The sequence below is a fragment of the Sorex araneus genome, chromosome 10 (genome assembly GCF_027595985.1).
Source record: "Sorex araneus isolate mSorAra2 chromosome 10, mSorAra2.pri, whole genome shotgun sequence".
NCBI lineage: Eukaryota > Metazoa > Chordata > Mammalia > Eulipotyphla > Soricidae > Sorex > Sorex araneus.
In genome coordinates, this window is record NC_073311.1 from 23,023,104 (window position 1) to 23,039,106 (window position 16,003).

At 36.1% G+C, this 16,003-nt stretch overlaps 1 protein-coding gene across 1 annotated transcript in view; it reads left to right on the forward strand.

The window, feature by feature from the left end:
- Window positions 1-13,680, forward strand: part of PTPRQ (protein tyrosine phosphatase receptor type Q) — a 213,419-nt gene extending 199,739 nt beyond the window's left edge. The window contains exons 42-45 of the mRNA XM_055118437.1: window positions 342-490; window positions 2,969-3,104; window positions 13,271-13,394; window positions 13,643-13,680. Of these exons, the coding sequence (XP_054974412.1) occupies window positions 342-490; window positions 2,969-3,104; window positions 13,271-13,394; window positions 13,643-13,680 (447 nt within the window). The remainder of the gene's footprint in view (window positions 1-341; window positions 491-2,968; window positions 3,105-13,270; window positions 13,395-13,642) is intronic.
- Window positions 13,681-16,003: the final 2,323 nt, after the last annotated feature.

The following is a 16,003-nucleotide window of genomic DNA, read 5'->3' on the forward strand; positions in this document are numbered from 1 at the left end:
TTGAAGTCTGCTTATTTCAATAATAAATTATGCTTCATAGGAAATAATGAAAACCCACTTTCTTATGATTAGTAATTAATATTTTTGAAAATTACCTTTAAGCTTTTTAAAAGATCATTTAACGTCTGAGCCCATAGTATGCATTTTCGTGTCCTGGGTTTGATCCACAACACCACTTTGTCCCCAAAGTACTTTCAGAAGTGACCCCTGAGCACTGTAAGGTGTGGCCTCCCACCAAAAAGCGGGCATCAGCTTTAAAACACTGGAATAAACTGGCTTCAGCCTTCACTATTAAACTTAAGTAATTATGCGGTGCTGCTTTTCTCTGTTACTTTGTCTAGCACGGAGATTGCATGATTGTTAGACAGTGCAACTTTACTGCCTGGCCTGAGCATGGTGTTCCAGGAAACAGTGCCCCATTAGTCCACTTTGTGAAGTTGGTTCGAGCAAGCAGAGCACATGACACCACCCCTATGATCGTGCACTGCAGGTAAGAAAGAAACACCTTTAGAACCTATTCTAAGCATTAGAGAAAATTTTTTAATTATTTTTTTATTAACATGGTACATTGATTATTTCCTGGCAGAGTAGTGTAGATTCACTGCAGTTTTCTGATATATTTATTACCAGTTACTGGTTATAACAAATCAATCTGTAGCTTAAAACAATTTTTTAAAAAGATTATATGAGGGCTGGAGTGATAGCACAGCAGGTAGGGCGTTTGCCTTGCATGCGTCCAACCCGGGTTCGATTCCCAGCATCCCATATGGTTCTCTGAGCACCGCCAAAAGTGATTCTTGAGTGCAGAGCCAGGAGTAACCCCTGTGCATTGCCAGGTGTGACCCAAAAAAGCAAAAAAATGAAAAATAAATAAAAATAAATAAAAATAAAAAGATTATATGACAGAAAGAAAGAAATGAATGTGTTTCAAAGGAAAGGGAATAAATGTTTGTGTTTAGTAATTGTTCTAAAATATTGACTGTATGATGCCACCCACAGACATCAAAATATTTTAAACTGAATGTATATATATATATATATATATACACACATGTGTATCTATAATTGGTATCTATGTTTGAGGGCAGTTAATATCAGTAAATTTAGTCAGTAGATATCTGTGTCTAATTATTTCAATTAGTTTGCTGTCATAATTTAACATCTTCTGTAAAACCAAGTTTCTGGATTTGAGTGGAAAAAAATTAAGGAAAGAAAATTATCTTTGAAAAAAGTAGCAGCTGACTTCAGTTGTGGGGTATTTTGCGTTTACGCCTTCAAGAAAATCCATTGAACAAAGAAAGCAACATCTCTCTTGCAACTTAATAGGATCTCCTTCTTTGTGATTTAAATAGATAAAAGATTTTTATAAGCATGCCAATGTGGATAATCAGTTTTGAATACCATTTTCAAGCAGTGAGGGATTCCCCTTTCTCTTCCTTTTGCTGTTGTGGTGGCAGTGAGCTGGGGTCACACATAGGCGTGGTTGTTGGGGCTCACATTAACTTCTATTGCTCAGGCGCACACCTGCTTTGCCATTGAGGCACGCATGCGCATTCTGGGTGTATTGTTTGCTAAGGGTGACTCTGGTGCACGTGCTTACTGGGGCCACACTCCTGGCTAAGGTGCTTGCACATCTTTAGCAGCAGTGATCCGACACAACTGACTGCAGTACTCTGGAGATCACAAATTCTGTTCTGCACATGAGGTCAGAGTCGGGCATCACACTCACAGCCTTATATTTGCAGGGCAATTGGCTTTGCCACAGAGCAATCCCCTGGGCTTCTATTAATTTTTTTTTAATCTCTAACCCCAACTTCTGAATTTGTTAAACTTTTTATTCGTTTGTTTGGGGAGTCACAGCCAGTGATTTTCAAGGATTATTCCCGGCTCTGTGCTCAGGAATGAGCTTTGGTGGTGCTTGAAGGACCACACGTGGTATGAGGGACTTGAACCACTGTCGGCCTCAGTTAAGGCAGGCGCCTCCTTCTTTTGTGCTATCTCTCAGACTAACATTTAATGCCAGTTCAACGTGACATCCTGAATGACAATGCAATATTGAATATTTGATGTGCTCAAAGTTAAACTGACCAATCTCAATTCAGTCTTCACATTCATTCTTACTCCTCATGCACCTTGGTAGACAGCAAGTCCAGAAATCATGGGTTGTTTTTGGCTCGTCTTTCCCTCTCACATTCCACATCTAACCCACTGGCAAATAATCTGCTCTCCCTTTCAGCCGCTTTCTTACTCACCCTGTCTCCTTCTCTCTTGTCACTTGTCCCAAGCACAGAACATGTTCCCACTTCGGATCTGTCAACCTTGTGTTTTTTCTTGCGGCATTCCTGCTCCCAGATTCCCCCATGGGCACTTCCAAGTTGCTCAGCTTCTTTGATTATGGCTTTAGCTGAGGGCTGCTCTGATGACTATCTTCTGCCCTTGCTCCCTCCACCCCTTGTGCCTGATTCGTCTTTCTTCAAAATCTTTATTTCCATCGATGCGTTCTCTGCATGCATGCTTATTATACCACTACAAACACACTTAATGGGGGGGGGGGTGTTGTTGTTGTTGTTCTCTGCCCTACCCCAGATGTGTAGGACAGGGTTTGACATTCTTATTAAATGGTATATAATGATTGAGTACTATATTTTGAAAACTGTGTGTCTGAATGACCGAAATCAGATTTATGCTTAAGTCCAATCAAAGAAAATGAGCAACATTTTACTATTTCTTACCTACCACACCAAAAAGAGAAAAAAAAATAGACTACGTAATAATCAAAACATATTTATCAGACCAGATAGCTTGATTTCTTTCCTTTTAGTTTCATACCCTTCACTATTTAAGCACCCTGAAGAAAATCTACATTCCAAAATAAGATGCTACTTTTCTAGTTCATTTTCTTCATCACCATCAACAACTAGAACAAGCTTTTATGATTATTTTTCATGTAATTTTACTCCTCCCACAGTGCTGGAGTTGGAAGAACTGGAGTTTTTATTGCTTTGGATCACTTAACACAGCATATAAATGATCATGATTTTGTGGATGTATATGGACTCGTAGCTGAACTGAGAAGCGAAAGAATGTGCATGGTACAGAACCTGGTAAGGTGCCTAAAACTGTGCAGTGTCAGCACTAGGATTTCGACGTAGGAAGATGTTTTTGGTTGTAATGTGTTTTGTTGTAAATTTGTACCTGTACTGGCATAGCAGAAACTTTTTTCCTCTTGGATTTGTGTAGCAGATAGCTATTGAGGGAGACAATAGACCTAAAGTCTGTATGCATCATTATCTCCCAGTGCCATTACTGACTACTCATCCAAACTTGTTTATATTAATAGAAACACAGAGTACAGTTCAAACTTTGATTTGTATTTAACAGGTTTGAGGAGCTTAAGAAATCAATCAAATCAATGTCTCCTGTGAACTAGCTAGAAGCTGTAATTAGAAAAAGATTAAAGTATTTACTGTGACAGAACTCTGTGTATTATACTAGCCCACAATACATGTTTATACTAGCAATGAATTTTAAACATATTATTATCTAACTGGGAACTTTGGTTGTTGTATTTTAGAGAGAAAAATATTGAAGGGAGAAAAATATTCTTCATAAACATCATAGTCTAATGACATTGAGACTGAAAACTCTTTTAAGTGTCTAGTGGCTATCAAGTTATATTCTAGAGCCTTTATGTATGTTATCTTATTTAATCATTACTTTTTAAAGTGGGGCCAACAAAATTAATCAACAGATTTGGGCATTATTAGCTCTGCTTCATAAATACAAAGATGGGTTTTTCTAGTTAATGATATTCTAGGGTTTAAGTTATTAATACATGAAAGAGTCAAAATTCAAATATTAGCATGTCTGCTTGTCACAGTGACAATTTTCCATATGAATCTTTAGATTTGTATCTGCTTTTTATATAAATATATTTTTCTAAAATTAAATATACATATAAATCTCCTATAACAACATTTTCCAGGGTGCATACTAGAAAATATGTATGGTTTCATAGTTGATAAAAATGTGAGAAAAAGGATTCATTGTAAAAGTAAGTTTGAGGATAAAGATAAACTAATTTTCTTGTGTTTTTATAGTCTCTATAGGAATGTGCATTGATAATTATAAATAATAAAGCCTTCAGGCAACATTTCCCAAATTTAAAGAATTATGAAGTTCTTTAACTTACTTGATCCCATAATTTTATATACTTTTTAAAAGTATGGTATAATGCATTAGCATGCCATTACATAACTGCAAATAAGATATACAAAATCAGATGTTTTAAAAACATGAGATAAAGATAAAATAAGCCATGTTTTAAAGTTTTGTTCATTGTGATTGTTTCATATTACCATTATGCACTTTTAAAAAATAACTGTATACTTAGCACGATATGGTTATATTTCAATCACAGTTTTAATACAAATTTTGAAGTACTCATATTTTAAAAAATAATCAACCTCTTTAGTTAATCTGATTCTCTGAAGCACAATTGTGAATGGGATTATTTTCTTATGTCTCTTTCTTCTCTTTCATTATTTGCATATAGGAAAGTCATGAACTTTTGGGTATTGTTTTTGTAAACTGCCACTTTACTATACAAATACTTTGTTTCATCATCTGCAAATAGTAAAAACTTGAATTTTTCCTTTCCTATCTGAATGCAATTAGTATCTTTTTCTTGCCTGACTGCTGTGGCAAGTACTTCCAGCTCTATATTGAATAGGAGTGGTGAGAGTGGAAGGAACCCTCGTATTGTGCCTGATCTTAGAGAAAAGGCTTTTAGATTTTTCCCTTTGAGAACAGGGATTGCTGTGGGTAGATGGCTTTGATTATAATGAGGAGAATTCCTTTAACTCTCATTCTGTTGAGAGTTTTTATTATAAATGCGTCCTAGATCATGTTAAATGTTTTACCTGCATCTATTGATGTGGTCATGTAGTTTTTATTTTTTATTTTAAAGATATGGTTTATTATGTTGATTGACTTGTAAAAGTTGAACCTTCCTTGAAATCCCAGGATGAGTCCTACTTGATCATGTTATATGATCTTTTTTATAAGTTGTTGGATTCTGTTTGCTAGTTTTTTTTTGTTTGTTTGTTTTTGTTTTGTTTTTTTTTTTGAGGATTTTACATCTGTGTTCATCAGGGATATCGGTCTCTGATTCTCTTATTTTGTGGTATCTCTGTATGCTTTGGGTATCAGAGTAATATTTGCCTCAGAGAAACTGTTGATTACCATTTCAAATTCTTCAATACTGACTGTTTAGTCATTCGAAATCTTCTTGGTTCAGCCTTGGAAAGTTGTAGGAATCCGGGAGTTTATCTATTTATTCTAGGCTTTCTTGTTTTGTGACATAAAGTAATCTCTGATGATCTTTTAAATTTCTGTGGTTTCTGTTGCGATGTCCTCCTTTCCATTTCTGGTTTGGTTTAATAGGGTACTCTCTCTATCTCTATCTCTTTCTCTCTCTGTGAGTGTTCTCAGAGGTTTATGAATCTAACTTATTTTTTCAAAGAACCATATCTTGGTTATATTGATCATTTGGATTGTTTTTGTTGGATTATAGCTAATAAATTTCTCTCTAAATTTTATTATTTTCTTCCTTCTGCCTGAGTTGGGCTCCCATTTATAATTAAAACTCTCAACAAAGTGGAATTTGATGGAATAGTCCTTAATGTAGCCAAAGCCATCTACTATAAGCCCAGAGCAAGCATTATTCTCAATGGGGCAAAAAAATTAAAATCTCTTCCTCCAAGATCAGGGACAGACAAGAGTGTCCGCTCTCACCACTCCTTTGCAAGGATGGTTCAACATTCGCAAGTCAATCAACATAATAAACCATAACACTATAAGACAAATAAAAACAACCACATGATCATATCAATAGATGCAGAGAAGCATTTTGCACAAAAGTCATTTTCTAAATTCCTAAGCTGTGAAGTAAAATTAGTTATGTGGGCCCTTTCTTTCTTCCTGATGTAGGCTTGCAAGGCTATAAACTTTTGTCTTAATACTGCTTTTGCTGAATCCCAAAACTTCTGGTAGCTCATGTCCTCACTTTCATTAGTTACCAAAAATCTTTTGATTTGCTCTTTGATTTCCTCTCTAACTCACTGGTTTTTCAGGAGTGGGGAAAATCGAGACACATCCCCTGCTTATGAATTGGTAATTAACATTGTCAAAATGTCAATACTCCCCAAAGCACTATATATATTCAATGCAGTTCTTAAAAAGATACCCATGACATTTCTTGAAAGAAATAGGCCAAACAACCCTGAAAGCTATATGGAACAATAAACCCACACGAATAGCTAAGAAATTCCTTGGGAAAATGGTGGGAGGCATCACCTGCCCCAACTTCGAACAGTATTAGGTATTAGAAAGTGCTAGTAATAAAAAGACAGACCTGCAGATCAATGAAATAGAGTTGAGTAACTTGACATGAACCTCAAATATATGATCTGTAGCACTGTAGCACTGTCGTCCTGTTGTTTACCAATTTGTTCTAGTGGACACCAGTAACGTCTCCATTGTGAGACTTGTCACTGTTTTTGGCATATTGAATACATCATAGGTAGCTTGTCAGGCTATGCTGTGCGGGCGGTATACTCTCAGTAGCTTGCCAGGCTCTCTGAGAAGGACGGAAAAATCAAACCTGGGATGGCCGTGTGCAAGGCAAACACTTTACCTGCTTTAATCTTATTTAAAGGGGCAAGAGTTAGACGTAGAGCAAGCAAATCTTCAACAGGTTGTTCTAGGAAACTTGGGCAGCTATATTAAAAATAAAAGAAAGATTAAAAAAAACCTTAAACTGCTATCTAACACCATGCACAAAAATCATATCAAAAAGGATCAAAGATCTCAACATCAGACTTATATCCTTAAATACATGGAGGAAAATGTAGATAAAATTCTTGAAGCTAAAGATATCTTCAAAAATGAAATACCACTAACCAAGCAAGTGGAAACAAAGATAAACAAATGAGACTACATGAAACTAAGAAGCTTCTGCACCTCAAAAGAAACAGTGACCAAGATACAAAGAGAGCCTATGGGATGGTAAAAATTATTTATTCCATATCTATCTGATAAGGGGTTAATAAAAAATATATAAGACAATGGTAGAACTTTACAAGAAAGAAACATCTAATCCCATCCAAAAATGGGGAGAATAAATGAATAGAAACTTCCTCAAAGAAGAAACTAGAATGGCCAAAAGGCACATGAAAAAATGCTCTACATTAATGTTTACCAGGGAGATTCAAATAAAAACTATGAGACATCATCTTACACCACAGGGACTGACACACATTCAAAAGAACAAGAGCAACCAGTGCTAGGGAAAAAGGGACTCTCGTTGTTGGTGGGAATGTCGACTGAACCAGCCTTTTTGGAAAACTGTATGAACATTACTCAAAAAACTAGAAATTGAGCTCTTATTTAACCCAGAAATATCGTTTCTGGGAATATACCCTGGTGGCCAAACTAACACACAGCATAAACGTCATATGCAATTTTATGTTCATTGTAGCACTATTCATAATAGCCAGAATCTGGAAAGAATCTGGAAAGAACCCCAGTGCCCGAGAACCAGATAACTAGATAAAGAAACAATGGTACATCTGCGCAATGGAATACTATGCAGCTGCTAGGAAAAATGAAGTCAAGAAATTTGCTTATAAATAGATGGACTTGGAGAGTATCATGCTGAGTGAAATGAGGCAGAAAGAGAGGGACAGATAGAGAATAACTGACCTCATTTGTGGGTCGTTAAAAAACATTGTATGAAACTAAAATCCAAGGCCAGTAAAACAGGGTCCAGGAGAACTCTTCAATGGTTGGAAGGTTGCCACAAATGTGTGTGGGGCAAAAGGCAGTTAGTATAGAGAAGAGATCAGTATGACAACAATAGTCAGAAATGATCACTCTGAACAGAACTGAGTGTTGAGAGTAGATAAAGGGATATACATCATAATCTTTCAGTATCAGTATTGCAAACTACAATGCCCAAGAGGAAAGAGAGAGGGATGGGGAAGAGAGAGAGGAGAGAGAGAGAGAGAAAGAGAGCGAAGAAAAGTGCCTGCCACTCAGACAGGTGGAAATGGGGTTTGGGAGGGAAACTGGGGACATTGATGAAGCATGGGTTTTGGAACATTACATAAATGAAACCCAATCATGAAGCTTGTAACTGTGTATCTCACAGTGATCCAATACATTTTAAAATAAATAAAATTTAAAGGAAAAGAAAACGGATCAAACTTTCTGTCAAATCTACCTATGTAATTTTTGCCTCCAAAATGGCTATAAGATGATTATTTTAATAATTAAAAATGTTGGCTCTGTTATTTTCTTGGTATTAGATAATCGTCATTTTCTTATCCTGGCTTTGGAGTCTACTCCTAGCTCTGTGCTCAGGGTTGTCCATGACAGAGCTCAGGGAATTCTGCAATATGCGGGACCGGACCAGGGCCTCCTGTTTGCAGAGCCTGTACATAGCCTATCGAGCGATCTCTCTGACCCTCATTATTTCTTTATAAAAAATAGTATTTTCTTTCTGCACTGTCCTTATACAATGATTTTTAGGTTGCATCCCTCTTGGTAAAACTAAGGGAGGCGGTCAGTATGCATCATCTCATACACTGAGAAACAGATGAGCAAAGCATCGCTTTTCCCTCAGGAAACTTCCTCAGTGGGGTGACTGGGACCACAGCTCATTTGCTGGGTGGGCACTTCTGCAGTCTCACAGGACTCCGCACTTGTATTCAGGACGGTGCACTTGGTTCGGTTTTTGTTGCCATTGTCTTGAAAATCTTTAATAGTTTTTTAAAGATAGAAATGCATTTATTTTTATCAGCCCTGACAAATAATGCAGCTTTTCCTTATCCAGGAGTCATAGGAAAACCCCAGCATCAATCCAACTATTTCTTACTTTTAGGTAATTAAATAAAAATCATTATATGTCTTTCTATGGCCCCAGGTGTCAACAAATCATCTGTACTCTTGACCTTGGTGAGAATGGCTGGTGCTCTTGGATAGAATAGAGGAGGGGGTGAGGCTGACTGGGGGTCTAGACTCAATTGTTAGTTAATAAAATTTGAAAAATAAATACATGCTCATTCTCTACAGCTCTGTAGAACTTTGTGTCAAGAATGTTTATTAAGACCAGAACAATAGTGCAGGGCTCAAGGCTTGGTTGCCTCAGCACTGTTATAAGTAGCCTCTGCACACCTCTTGCTGTGTCCCAAATACACAAAGTGCCTACAAATATTTTCACAATTTTTTTTTCTTTTTGGGTCCCACCCAGCAATGCACGGGGACCTGGGTTTACTCCTGGCTCTGCACTCAGAAATTACTCCTGGCAGTGTTCAGGGGACCATATGGGATGCTGGGAATCAAACCCAGGTCGGCCGCATGCAAGGCAAGTGCCCTACCCACTGTGCTATCACTCCAGCCCCTTTCACAAAATTTAGTGCTTAATAAATGTCATAATTTTCATATGTTATGCTTGTCTAGCCCAATTTAAATGTTGCAGTTGATTAAGGCAATGGAGAGACATGAATTTTGGAGTCAGAGAAATTAGCTCAGAATCATCCAAGTTCACTGATTGCTGACTCAGTCCCTTTGTCTAATTAACCTTCTGAACTATTTCTCCTCGTGAAATACTGCTACACTTTCACATTTGCTGCCAGTATTAAACAAAATAAAGTATTGACAGCACTAAGAATGCACTAAATGCTCAACAAGAATAAGGGTCTGCAGATTTTCACCCAACATCGCTCCCTTGGGCTGAGTTTTTCACGGTCCTTTTCCTGGAAGAAGAAAAGAAAAGAAAAGAAAAGAAAAGAAAAGAAAAGAAAAGAAAAGAAAAGAAAAGAAAAGAAAAGAAAAGAAAAGAAAAGAAAAGAAAAGAAAAGAAAAGGACTACATGTTGCTTGGTTCCAGTACTCACACACCAGCACAGCCTTGCATAAGAGTGGCATATTTGCTTCTGTTGCACTTGGAGTGATTCCAATTTCCATGAAGAAATCTTGTGTCAGCTGATACTACAGTAGGCATGGGGAGGGAAAAGGATACGGAAACTTCAGCAGTGTCTCACCACTAATAGCACTAAATATGGCCCAGATCTAGGAGGGAATATTGCTTTTCTTCTTTGTCTACCAAAAAAAAAAGTATATGAACAAACAACAGTTGATTGCAACCTAAGGGATTCAAAACAACTTATTTGATTGAAAACTATGAGGTAATCCTAAGATAATATCATTTAGTGCCTAAAAAGAGGGTGATCTGAATGATTTTCTTTCCTGCTCTGGTTCCTGCTCTAGAAAATTTCTGAATTGAACTTGCATGGCAGAAGTTAAGAAAATTAAAATGTTTCTGGAGACTTTTTTTTGGCAGGCACTTTATGTGTAAGAACTTTAGATATTTGTTTTGAATTCTTTTTCTAGATATCCATATGCATATAGATTTTCTGAGCACCAATTTGAGGAAATTGAACATCACAAAAGTTTAATTCATTTATTTTTATTGAATCATCATGAGACACAGTTACAAAGATTTCATGTTTGAGTTTTAGTCATACAATGATTTAACACCCATCCCTCCCCCATAACACATTTTTCGTCATCCTTGTCCCCAGTATCCCCCACCCCAGGAGTTTACCTCTTAAAGTAACCTAACTAGTATTGAAATTGTATTTAATTCTTCAGTAATAACAAACCATGGCAGAGAGTTTTTGGAGAATTTGTAGCATTGTTTCTGGAAATCAGGACTGTGAGAAGCTTCACATACCAACTGTGTTTTCAAATGTGTTTGGGAATTTGGAAAGAAAGAAAGAATGAAAGACAGACAGAAAGAGAGATAAAAAAGAAGAAGAAAAGCAAAGGGGCTGGAGTGATAGCACAGTGGGTAGGGCATTTATTTGCCTTATATGCAGCCAACCCGAGTTCAATTCCCAGCATTCCATATGGTCACCTGAGCACCACCAGGAGTAATTCCTGAGTGCCTAGCCAGGAGTGAAAGCCTGTGCATCTCCGGGTGTGACCTAAAGAAAAAAAACAAAAAAAATAAAGAGAGAGAGAGAGAGAGAGAGAGAGAGAGAGGAGAGAGAGAGAGGGAAAGAGGGAGAAAGGGAGGGAGGAAGGGAAGAAGGAAGGAAGGAAGGAAGGAAGGAAGGAAGGAAGGAAGGAAGGAAGGAAGGAAGGAAGGAAGGAAGGAAGGAAGGAAGGAAGGAAGGAAGGAAGGAAGGAAGGAGGGAGGGAGGGAGGGAGGGAGGGAGGAAGGGCATCTGAATAATACTTTTTTAAAATTTTATTGAATCACCATGAGATAGTTAACAAGCTTTCATGTTTGAGTTACAATCACACAATGCTTTTTAAATGACTTGTTTTCAAAGAAATTATGTCATGTCATATATTTATACCAAAGTGTTAGTCATTTTTTGGTGTATGAAAATATTCACTTGGAATCACCTTGGGATATAATGTACTTCTTGGTGGAATTTTTATTATTAAGTGGTAGCATTTCATTTCTTACCAAAATTGAGTATGTAAGTTGATCTTTTGCCACACTTAGGAAACTTGATCGCTTTTGACTTCTGAATGTTTTCCAGAGGAAATCTGCCCTTAAATGGTAAAGATCGGCTAGTGGAGGTAAAGGAGACTAAGTCAACAAATATTACGCAACTGCTGCATGCAGATACTGATACTGGCAATAGGGATGTCGCAGTAAATAAAACCCAGTTCTACGCTCATAAAACTGTATTTGCAGTGATGAGATAACTGCTTTTGGAAACATTTTGTCATTTACAAATAGAGTCATAATAATCACTAGCAATTCTTAAAGATAATTTCAATAGAGGATTCCCAAAAAGGTTTTGAGATATAGTAGCAATAGATATGAATATAACACCTTAAGATGGCCACTTTAGAGGGATATAGTTTTGTCCATACACCCAATAGTGCTCAGCTATTATTCCATACAGTGCTCAGAGGATGACATGTGATGTCAGAAATCAAAGTGAAATCAGTCATATGCAAGGCAACTGCCTTCCCTGCTGTATTATCTCTCTGGCTCCAAGTGGTCATTTTTGAGGTGTTTTATTTGAATCAATTGTCAAGTTGTTCAGTTTTAATATAATATTAGCATATAATATTAAACTTTCAGTCTTTATGTTAGAAATATTGCCTGTGTACAAATGAAGGTAATTTTTCTATGACTAACAGTGACTTCTTTAGGAAAGACTAAACTTAGAAATGCAAACAAGCTACTGAACTGCAATGAATAAATTTTAAAAACCTAGATGGCATTGAATTTATCTCATATATGCAGATGAAATGAAGCTTTGTCTTAGAGAGTGGGGAAATGGCTTGGTAGTCAAGGGTGCATCCTTGGATGAGCAGAGACCTAAATTCGGTCACTAACATTACATGGTATTCCCCCACCAGCACTGTCTAGTGTAGCCATAGTGCACCCACCTCCCCACCAGCACTGTCTAGTGTAGCCATGGTGCACCCACCTCCCTCTCCCCTGCCACCAGCATTGCTGGCCTGAGCAGCACCTATCACCCAGCCTGTCCTGGTACTTGCCCCACTGGTCAAGTATCTTATAGTACATCCCTCAGGATCCATGAATAATGCTTTGGAATAACGTCCTCCCCCCAACTTAAAATGAAATAGTCTTTTCCAAGCACTGAGATGTGTCATTTTTCAATTGTCAGATATTTACTTTCACAAAAAGACTAGATATGTGAAATTAAGTAGGCCTGCTAAGTTATTTAACAGGATTGTTAAGCATATTTTAAATTAGCTAAATGTTTTATAGATATGATAACCCATAATTTCAACAGTAAATGTTGTATATATTCCAGTATCCATTCTAACTAGAAAAATAGGTACACATGAAAAATTACTCAATTAGGCCTAACAGGAAAAAAAGAAAACTTACAATTTAACTAATTTAATTTGCCACTGTTTTTCATAATCCTAACAAGAGGAAACGTATTTTCACTTGGGACTTAATGACAGATACTAAAAAGAAGTCCTGAAGCTACTACATGAAGCCACAGAAGCCTTAGCTTCTAAAAAACCATATATTTACAACAATATAAAGTAGCTTATAGGCATGGTAAATTATGTGCTTTTAACTTGGCTAATTAACATTTGCTGTTCGGTGATATTTTTTCCTGTAACAGTACATTCTCTTTCATTTGAAAAATTAGCTTTATCCCATTCACTTACTTAACCACTCTTTCTTTGGTATCTAGGCACAGTATATCTTTTTACACCAGTGCATTCTGGATCTCTTATCAAATAAAGGAAATCATCAGCCCATCTGCTTTGTTAACTACTCAGCACTTCAGAAGATGGACTCTCTCGATGCCATGGAAGGTAAACAGAGGCAATGTGTACTCAATTTATTAATTTGCCTACCCTAGAAGTAGCACTAATTTAATAATAACCATTAATAACCATATGTTAGAAATGTTTTAGAAATTTGGATTGTGCACCTGTTTTTCTCTCTGATCCACACTCAGGTACTAATCTTTCTACTGGCACTATTTTTTGGGCCATGAAATGTTTTAGACTTTGGAACTAATCTTTGGAACTGCTAAGTTCAGTTCTTTCTTGTGTTCTAGGTGATGTTGAGCTCGAATGGGAAGAAACCACCATGTAAATATTCCGACCAAAGATTACAACTGGAAGATAGTTTCAAATCGCAGGGGCCAAAATCACCCCCTTATTTCTTCTCAGTTGAAACACGCAACCTTAAAGAAATCTTTATGCTTCTCTTACTGTGCCTTACTAAACGGATGCTCATTTTATGAATTGTTCTAGAAATTAGTTAACTCGGGAGAGTTGTTTGTACAGAATAAATTATTATGCATTTAAAATGTCTAAGAAGAAAACATCCCAGGGATTTTTGAAGTCTTTCATTTTGGGGGAATGAGCCAAATATAAAATTGTTGTTATATTAGCATTCATGTTTCAGTGTGAATTTTCCCTCTGTTTGGATTTAATCTTGAACAAAAGTTGTAAATGTTTATTCAGTGGTGTTATTTTGGCCTCCAGAGTGTTGACGTTACTTGTGGATAACTTCCAGGACTGTCATAATGATCTGCACTTCCCCGTACACCCTTGTGTTTTGAATCCTCTATTTTATGAGTGCTGAGATATCATCTCATGATCTGCAACAGCTGAACAGTAACCCCCTGACACTGCAGGGATTACTTTGCCTTTATACAATACACAGTAGCTCTTCGGGGACACTTGCGGCTATTTAATTTGTATTGTGATCTTTGCTTTGAAAAAACAAAAGGAAAAATTAAACAGTACAATTGCTCATGGGGAGTTATAAAGTACTTTGCTAGCATGTCTACATTTGTATATTTTTAATCAAGGCCTTACTACTGTATTGTATATTTAAATTCATAACATTTAATATAATCTGTCAGAGAATTTGACCATTAGGTATCTTATCAACCTAATATCAGCAGTTTTGAAGCGTTCTTCAACAAAAATGTCTAGAAACAGTAATAAAAAATGTTTAGTGTGTTGCAAGCTTGTAAATCAACAACGTTCTGCCTTGGTGCCAACGGAGACTTCAGAATTGATTTCATAGAATGGTCTTTATTTCATTTTCCCCAGGTTGACTCTTGAATATTTATTGAAACAGAAAACAAAGAAATTAGTTAGGTCATAGAGATTTAATATTCTTAAAAAAGAAAATCTTTCCTCCTTTACTTTGTTTCATGACAGAATACTAAGGTTGTTTCTGAGCTGCCACAGATTATAATGAGGTGTCGCTCAATAAAATAGTTCTTATTATCATCTTCCTTCCATAATAACAGCTTTATTTTGTGCTAATTTCTATTGTAATATATCTAGAAATGTGAAGACCAATAAAATTGTTCTAAGGAATTGAGTTATTTCGCAGCATGATCTGAGAAATCATAAATTTGATTTTGTGCCATATTTTAAAATATTGTTAAGAATTTTCTTCATATAATATAATGATATGTGTTAATATAAATATAATACAATATAAATAAGACAAATTTATTTTTCAAAGTAGCCACAAAATGAATTTAAAAATTAAATTTATTATCCAAGGAGTTAAATTAGCCTGGTTACTTTTTACATGGCAAGAAAGTATAAATAAATAAAATACATTCTGCTCCAACAAACCAGTTAAGGCTATAAGTTACAAATTTATTTTTAAATTATGTAAATTCTAAAAGATTCAAAATGAATTTAGAAGTGTTTTCGTTCACTGAATATGTTAATCACTAAAAACATGTGGCCAGCCAAAATCTAAATGATTCTCTCTTGCCCTCTCTCTCTTTGTCTCTCTCTTTCCTTTCTTCTTTACTTCCTTCCTTTTTCTCTCTCTTTCTCACTGTTTCTTTCTCTCTTCAGACAACTGCTTGTGGGTGGCATTGGTAAAGCAAATTTTTATTATATTAAGAGATAAAATTGCAATCTTTTGGTCTGCTCATTTTCTATAATATCCATGTAGAAATAGATATGTCTATAACCATAAATTTTGAGCTTTAGCCCATATGGGTATGCATATATCTATACAAAGTAGAGTTTTAATATAAGGTCCCTAAAATGGTACTTAATAAACTGTATTAGATAGATAGTTAGATTATAGATAGATAGATAGATAGATAGATAGATAGATAGATAGATAGATAGATAGATAGATAGATCACCTAGAGAGTGTGTTAAAATTTACATTCTGCTCTTAGTCTAGGTGTCCTGACTTTGAATTTATAAATTTTAGCTCTTATTTTTAAATGAGTAAAGTTCTGTGATTTTCTATTAATGATGGTTTGCTATTTACATTATTCCAACCCTTACCCATCTCCAGTGTCCCCATTTTCCTCCCACAAGGATTACAACTCCCCTCCCTTTCAACTCCCTACTCCACCAATTCAATTGTGTGAATTAGTTCTCCCATTGTCTTGATTTGTCCCATTATTGCTACGTGCTAT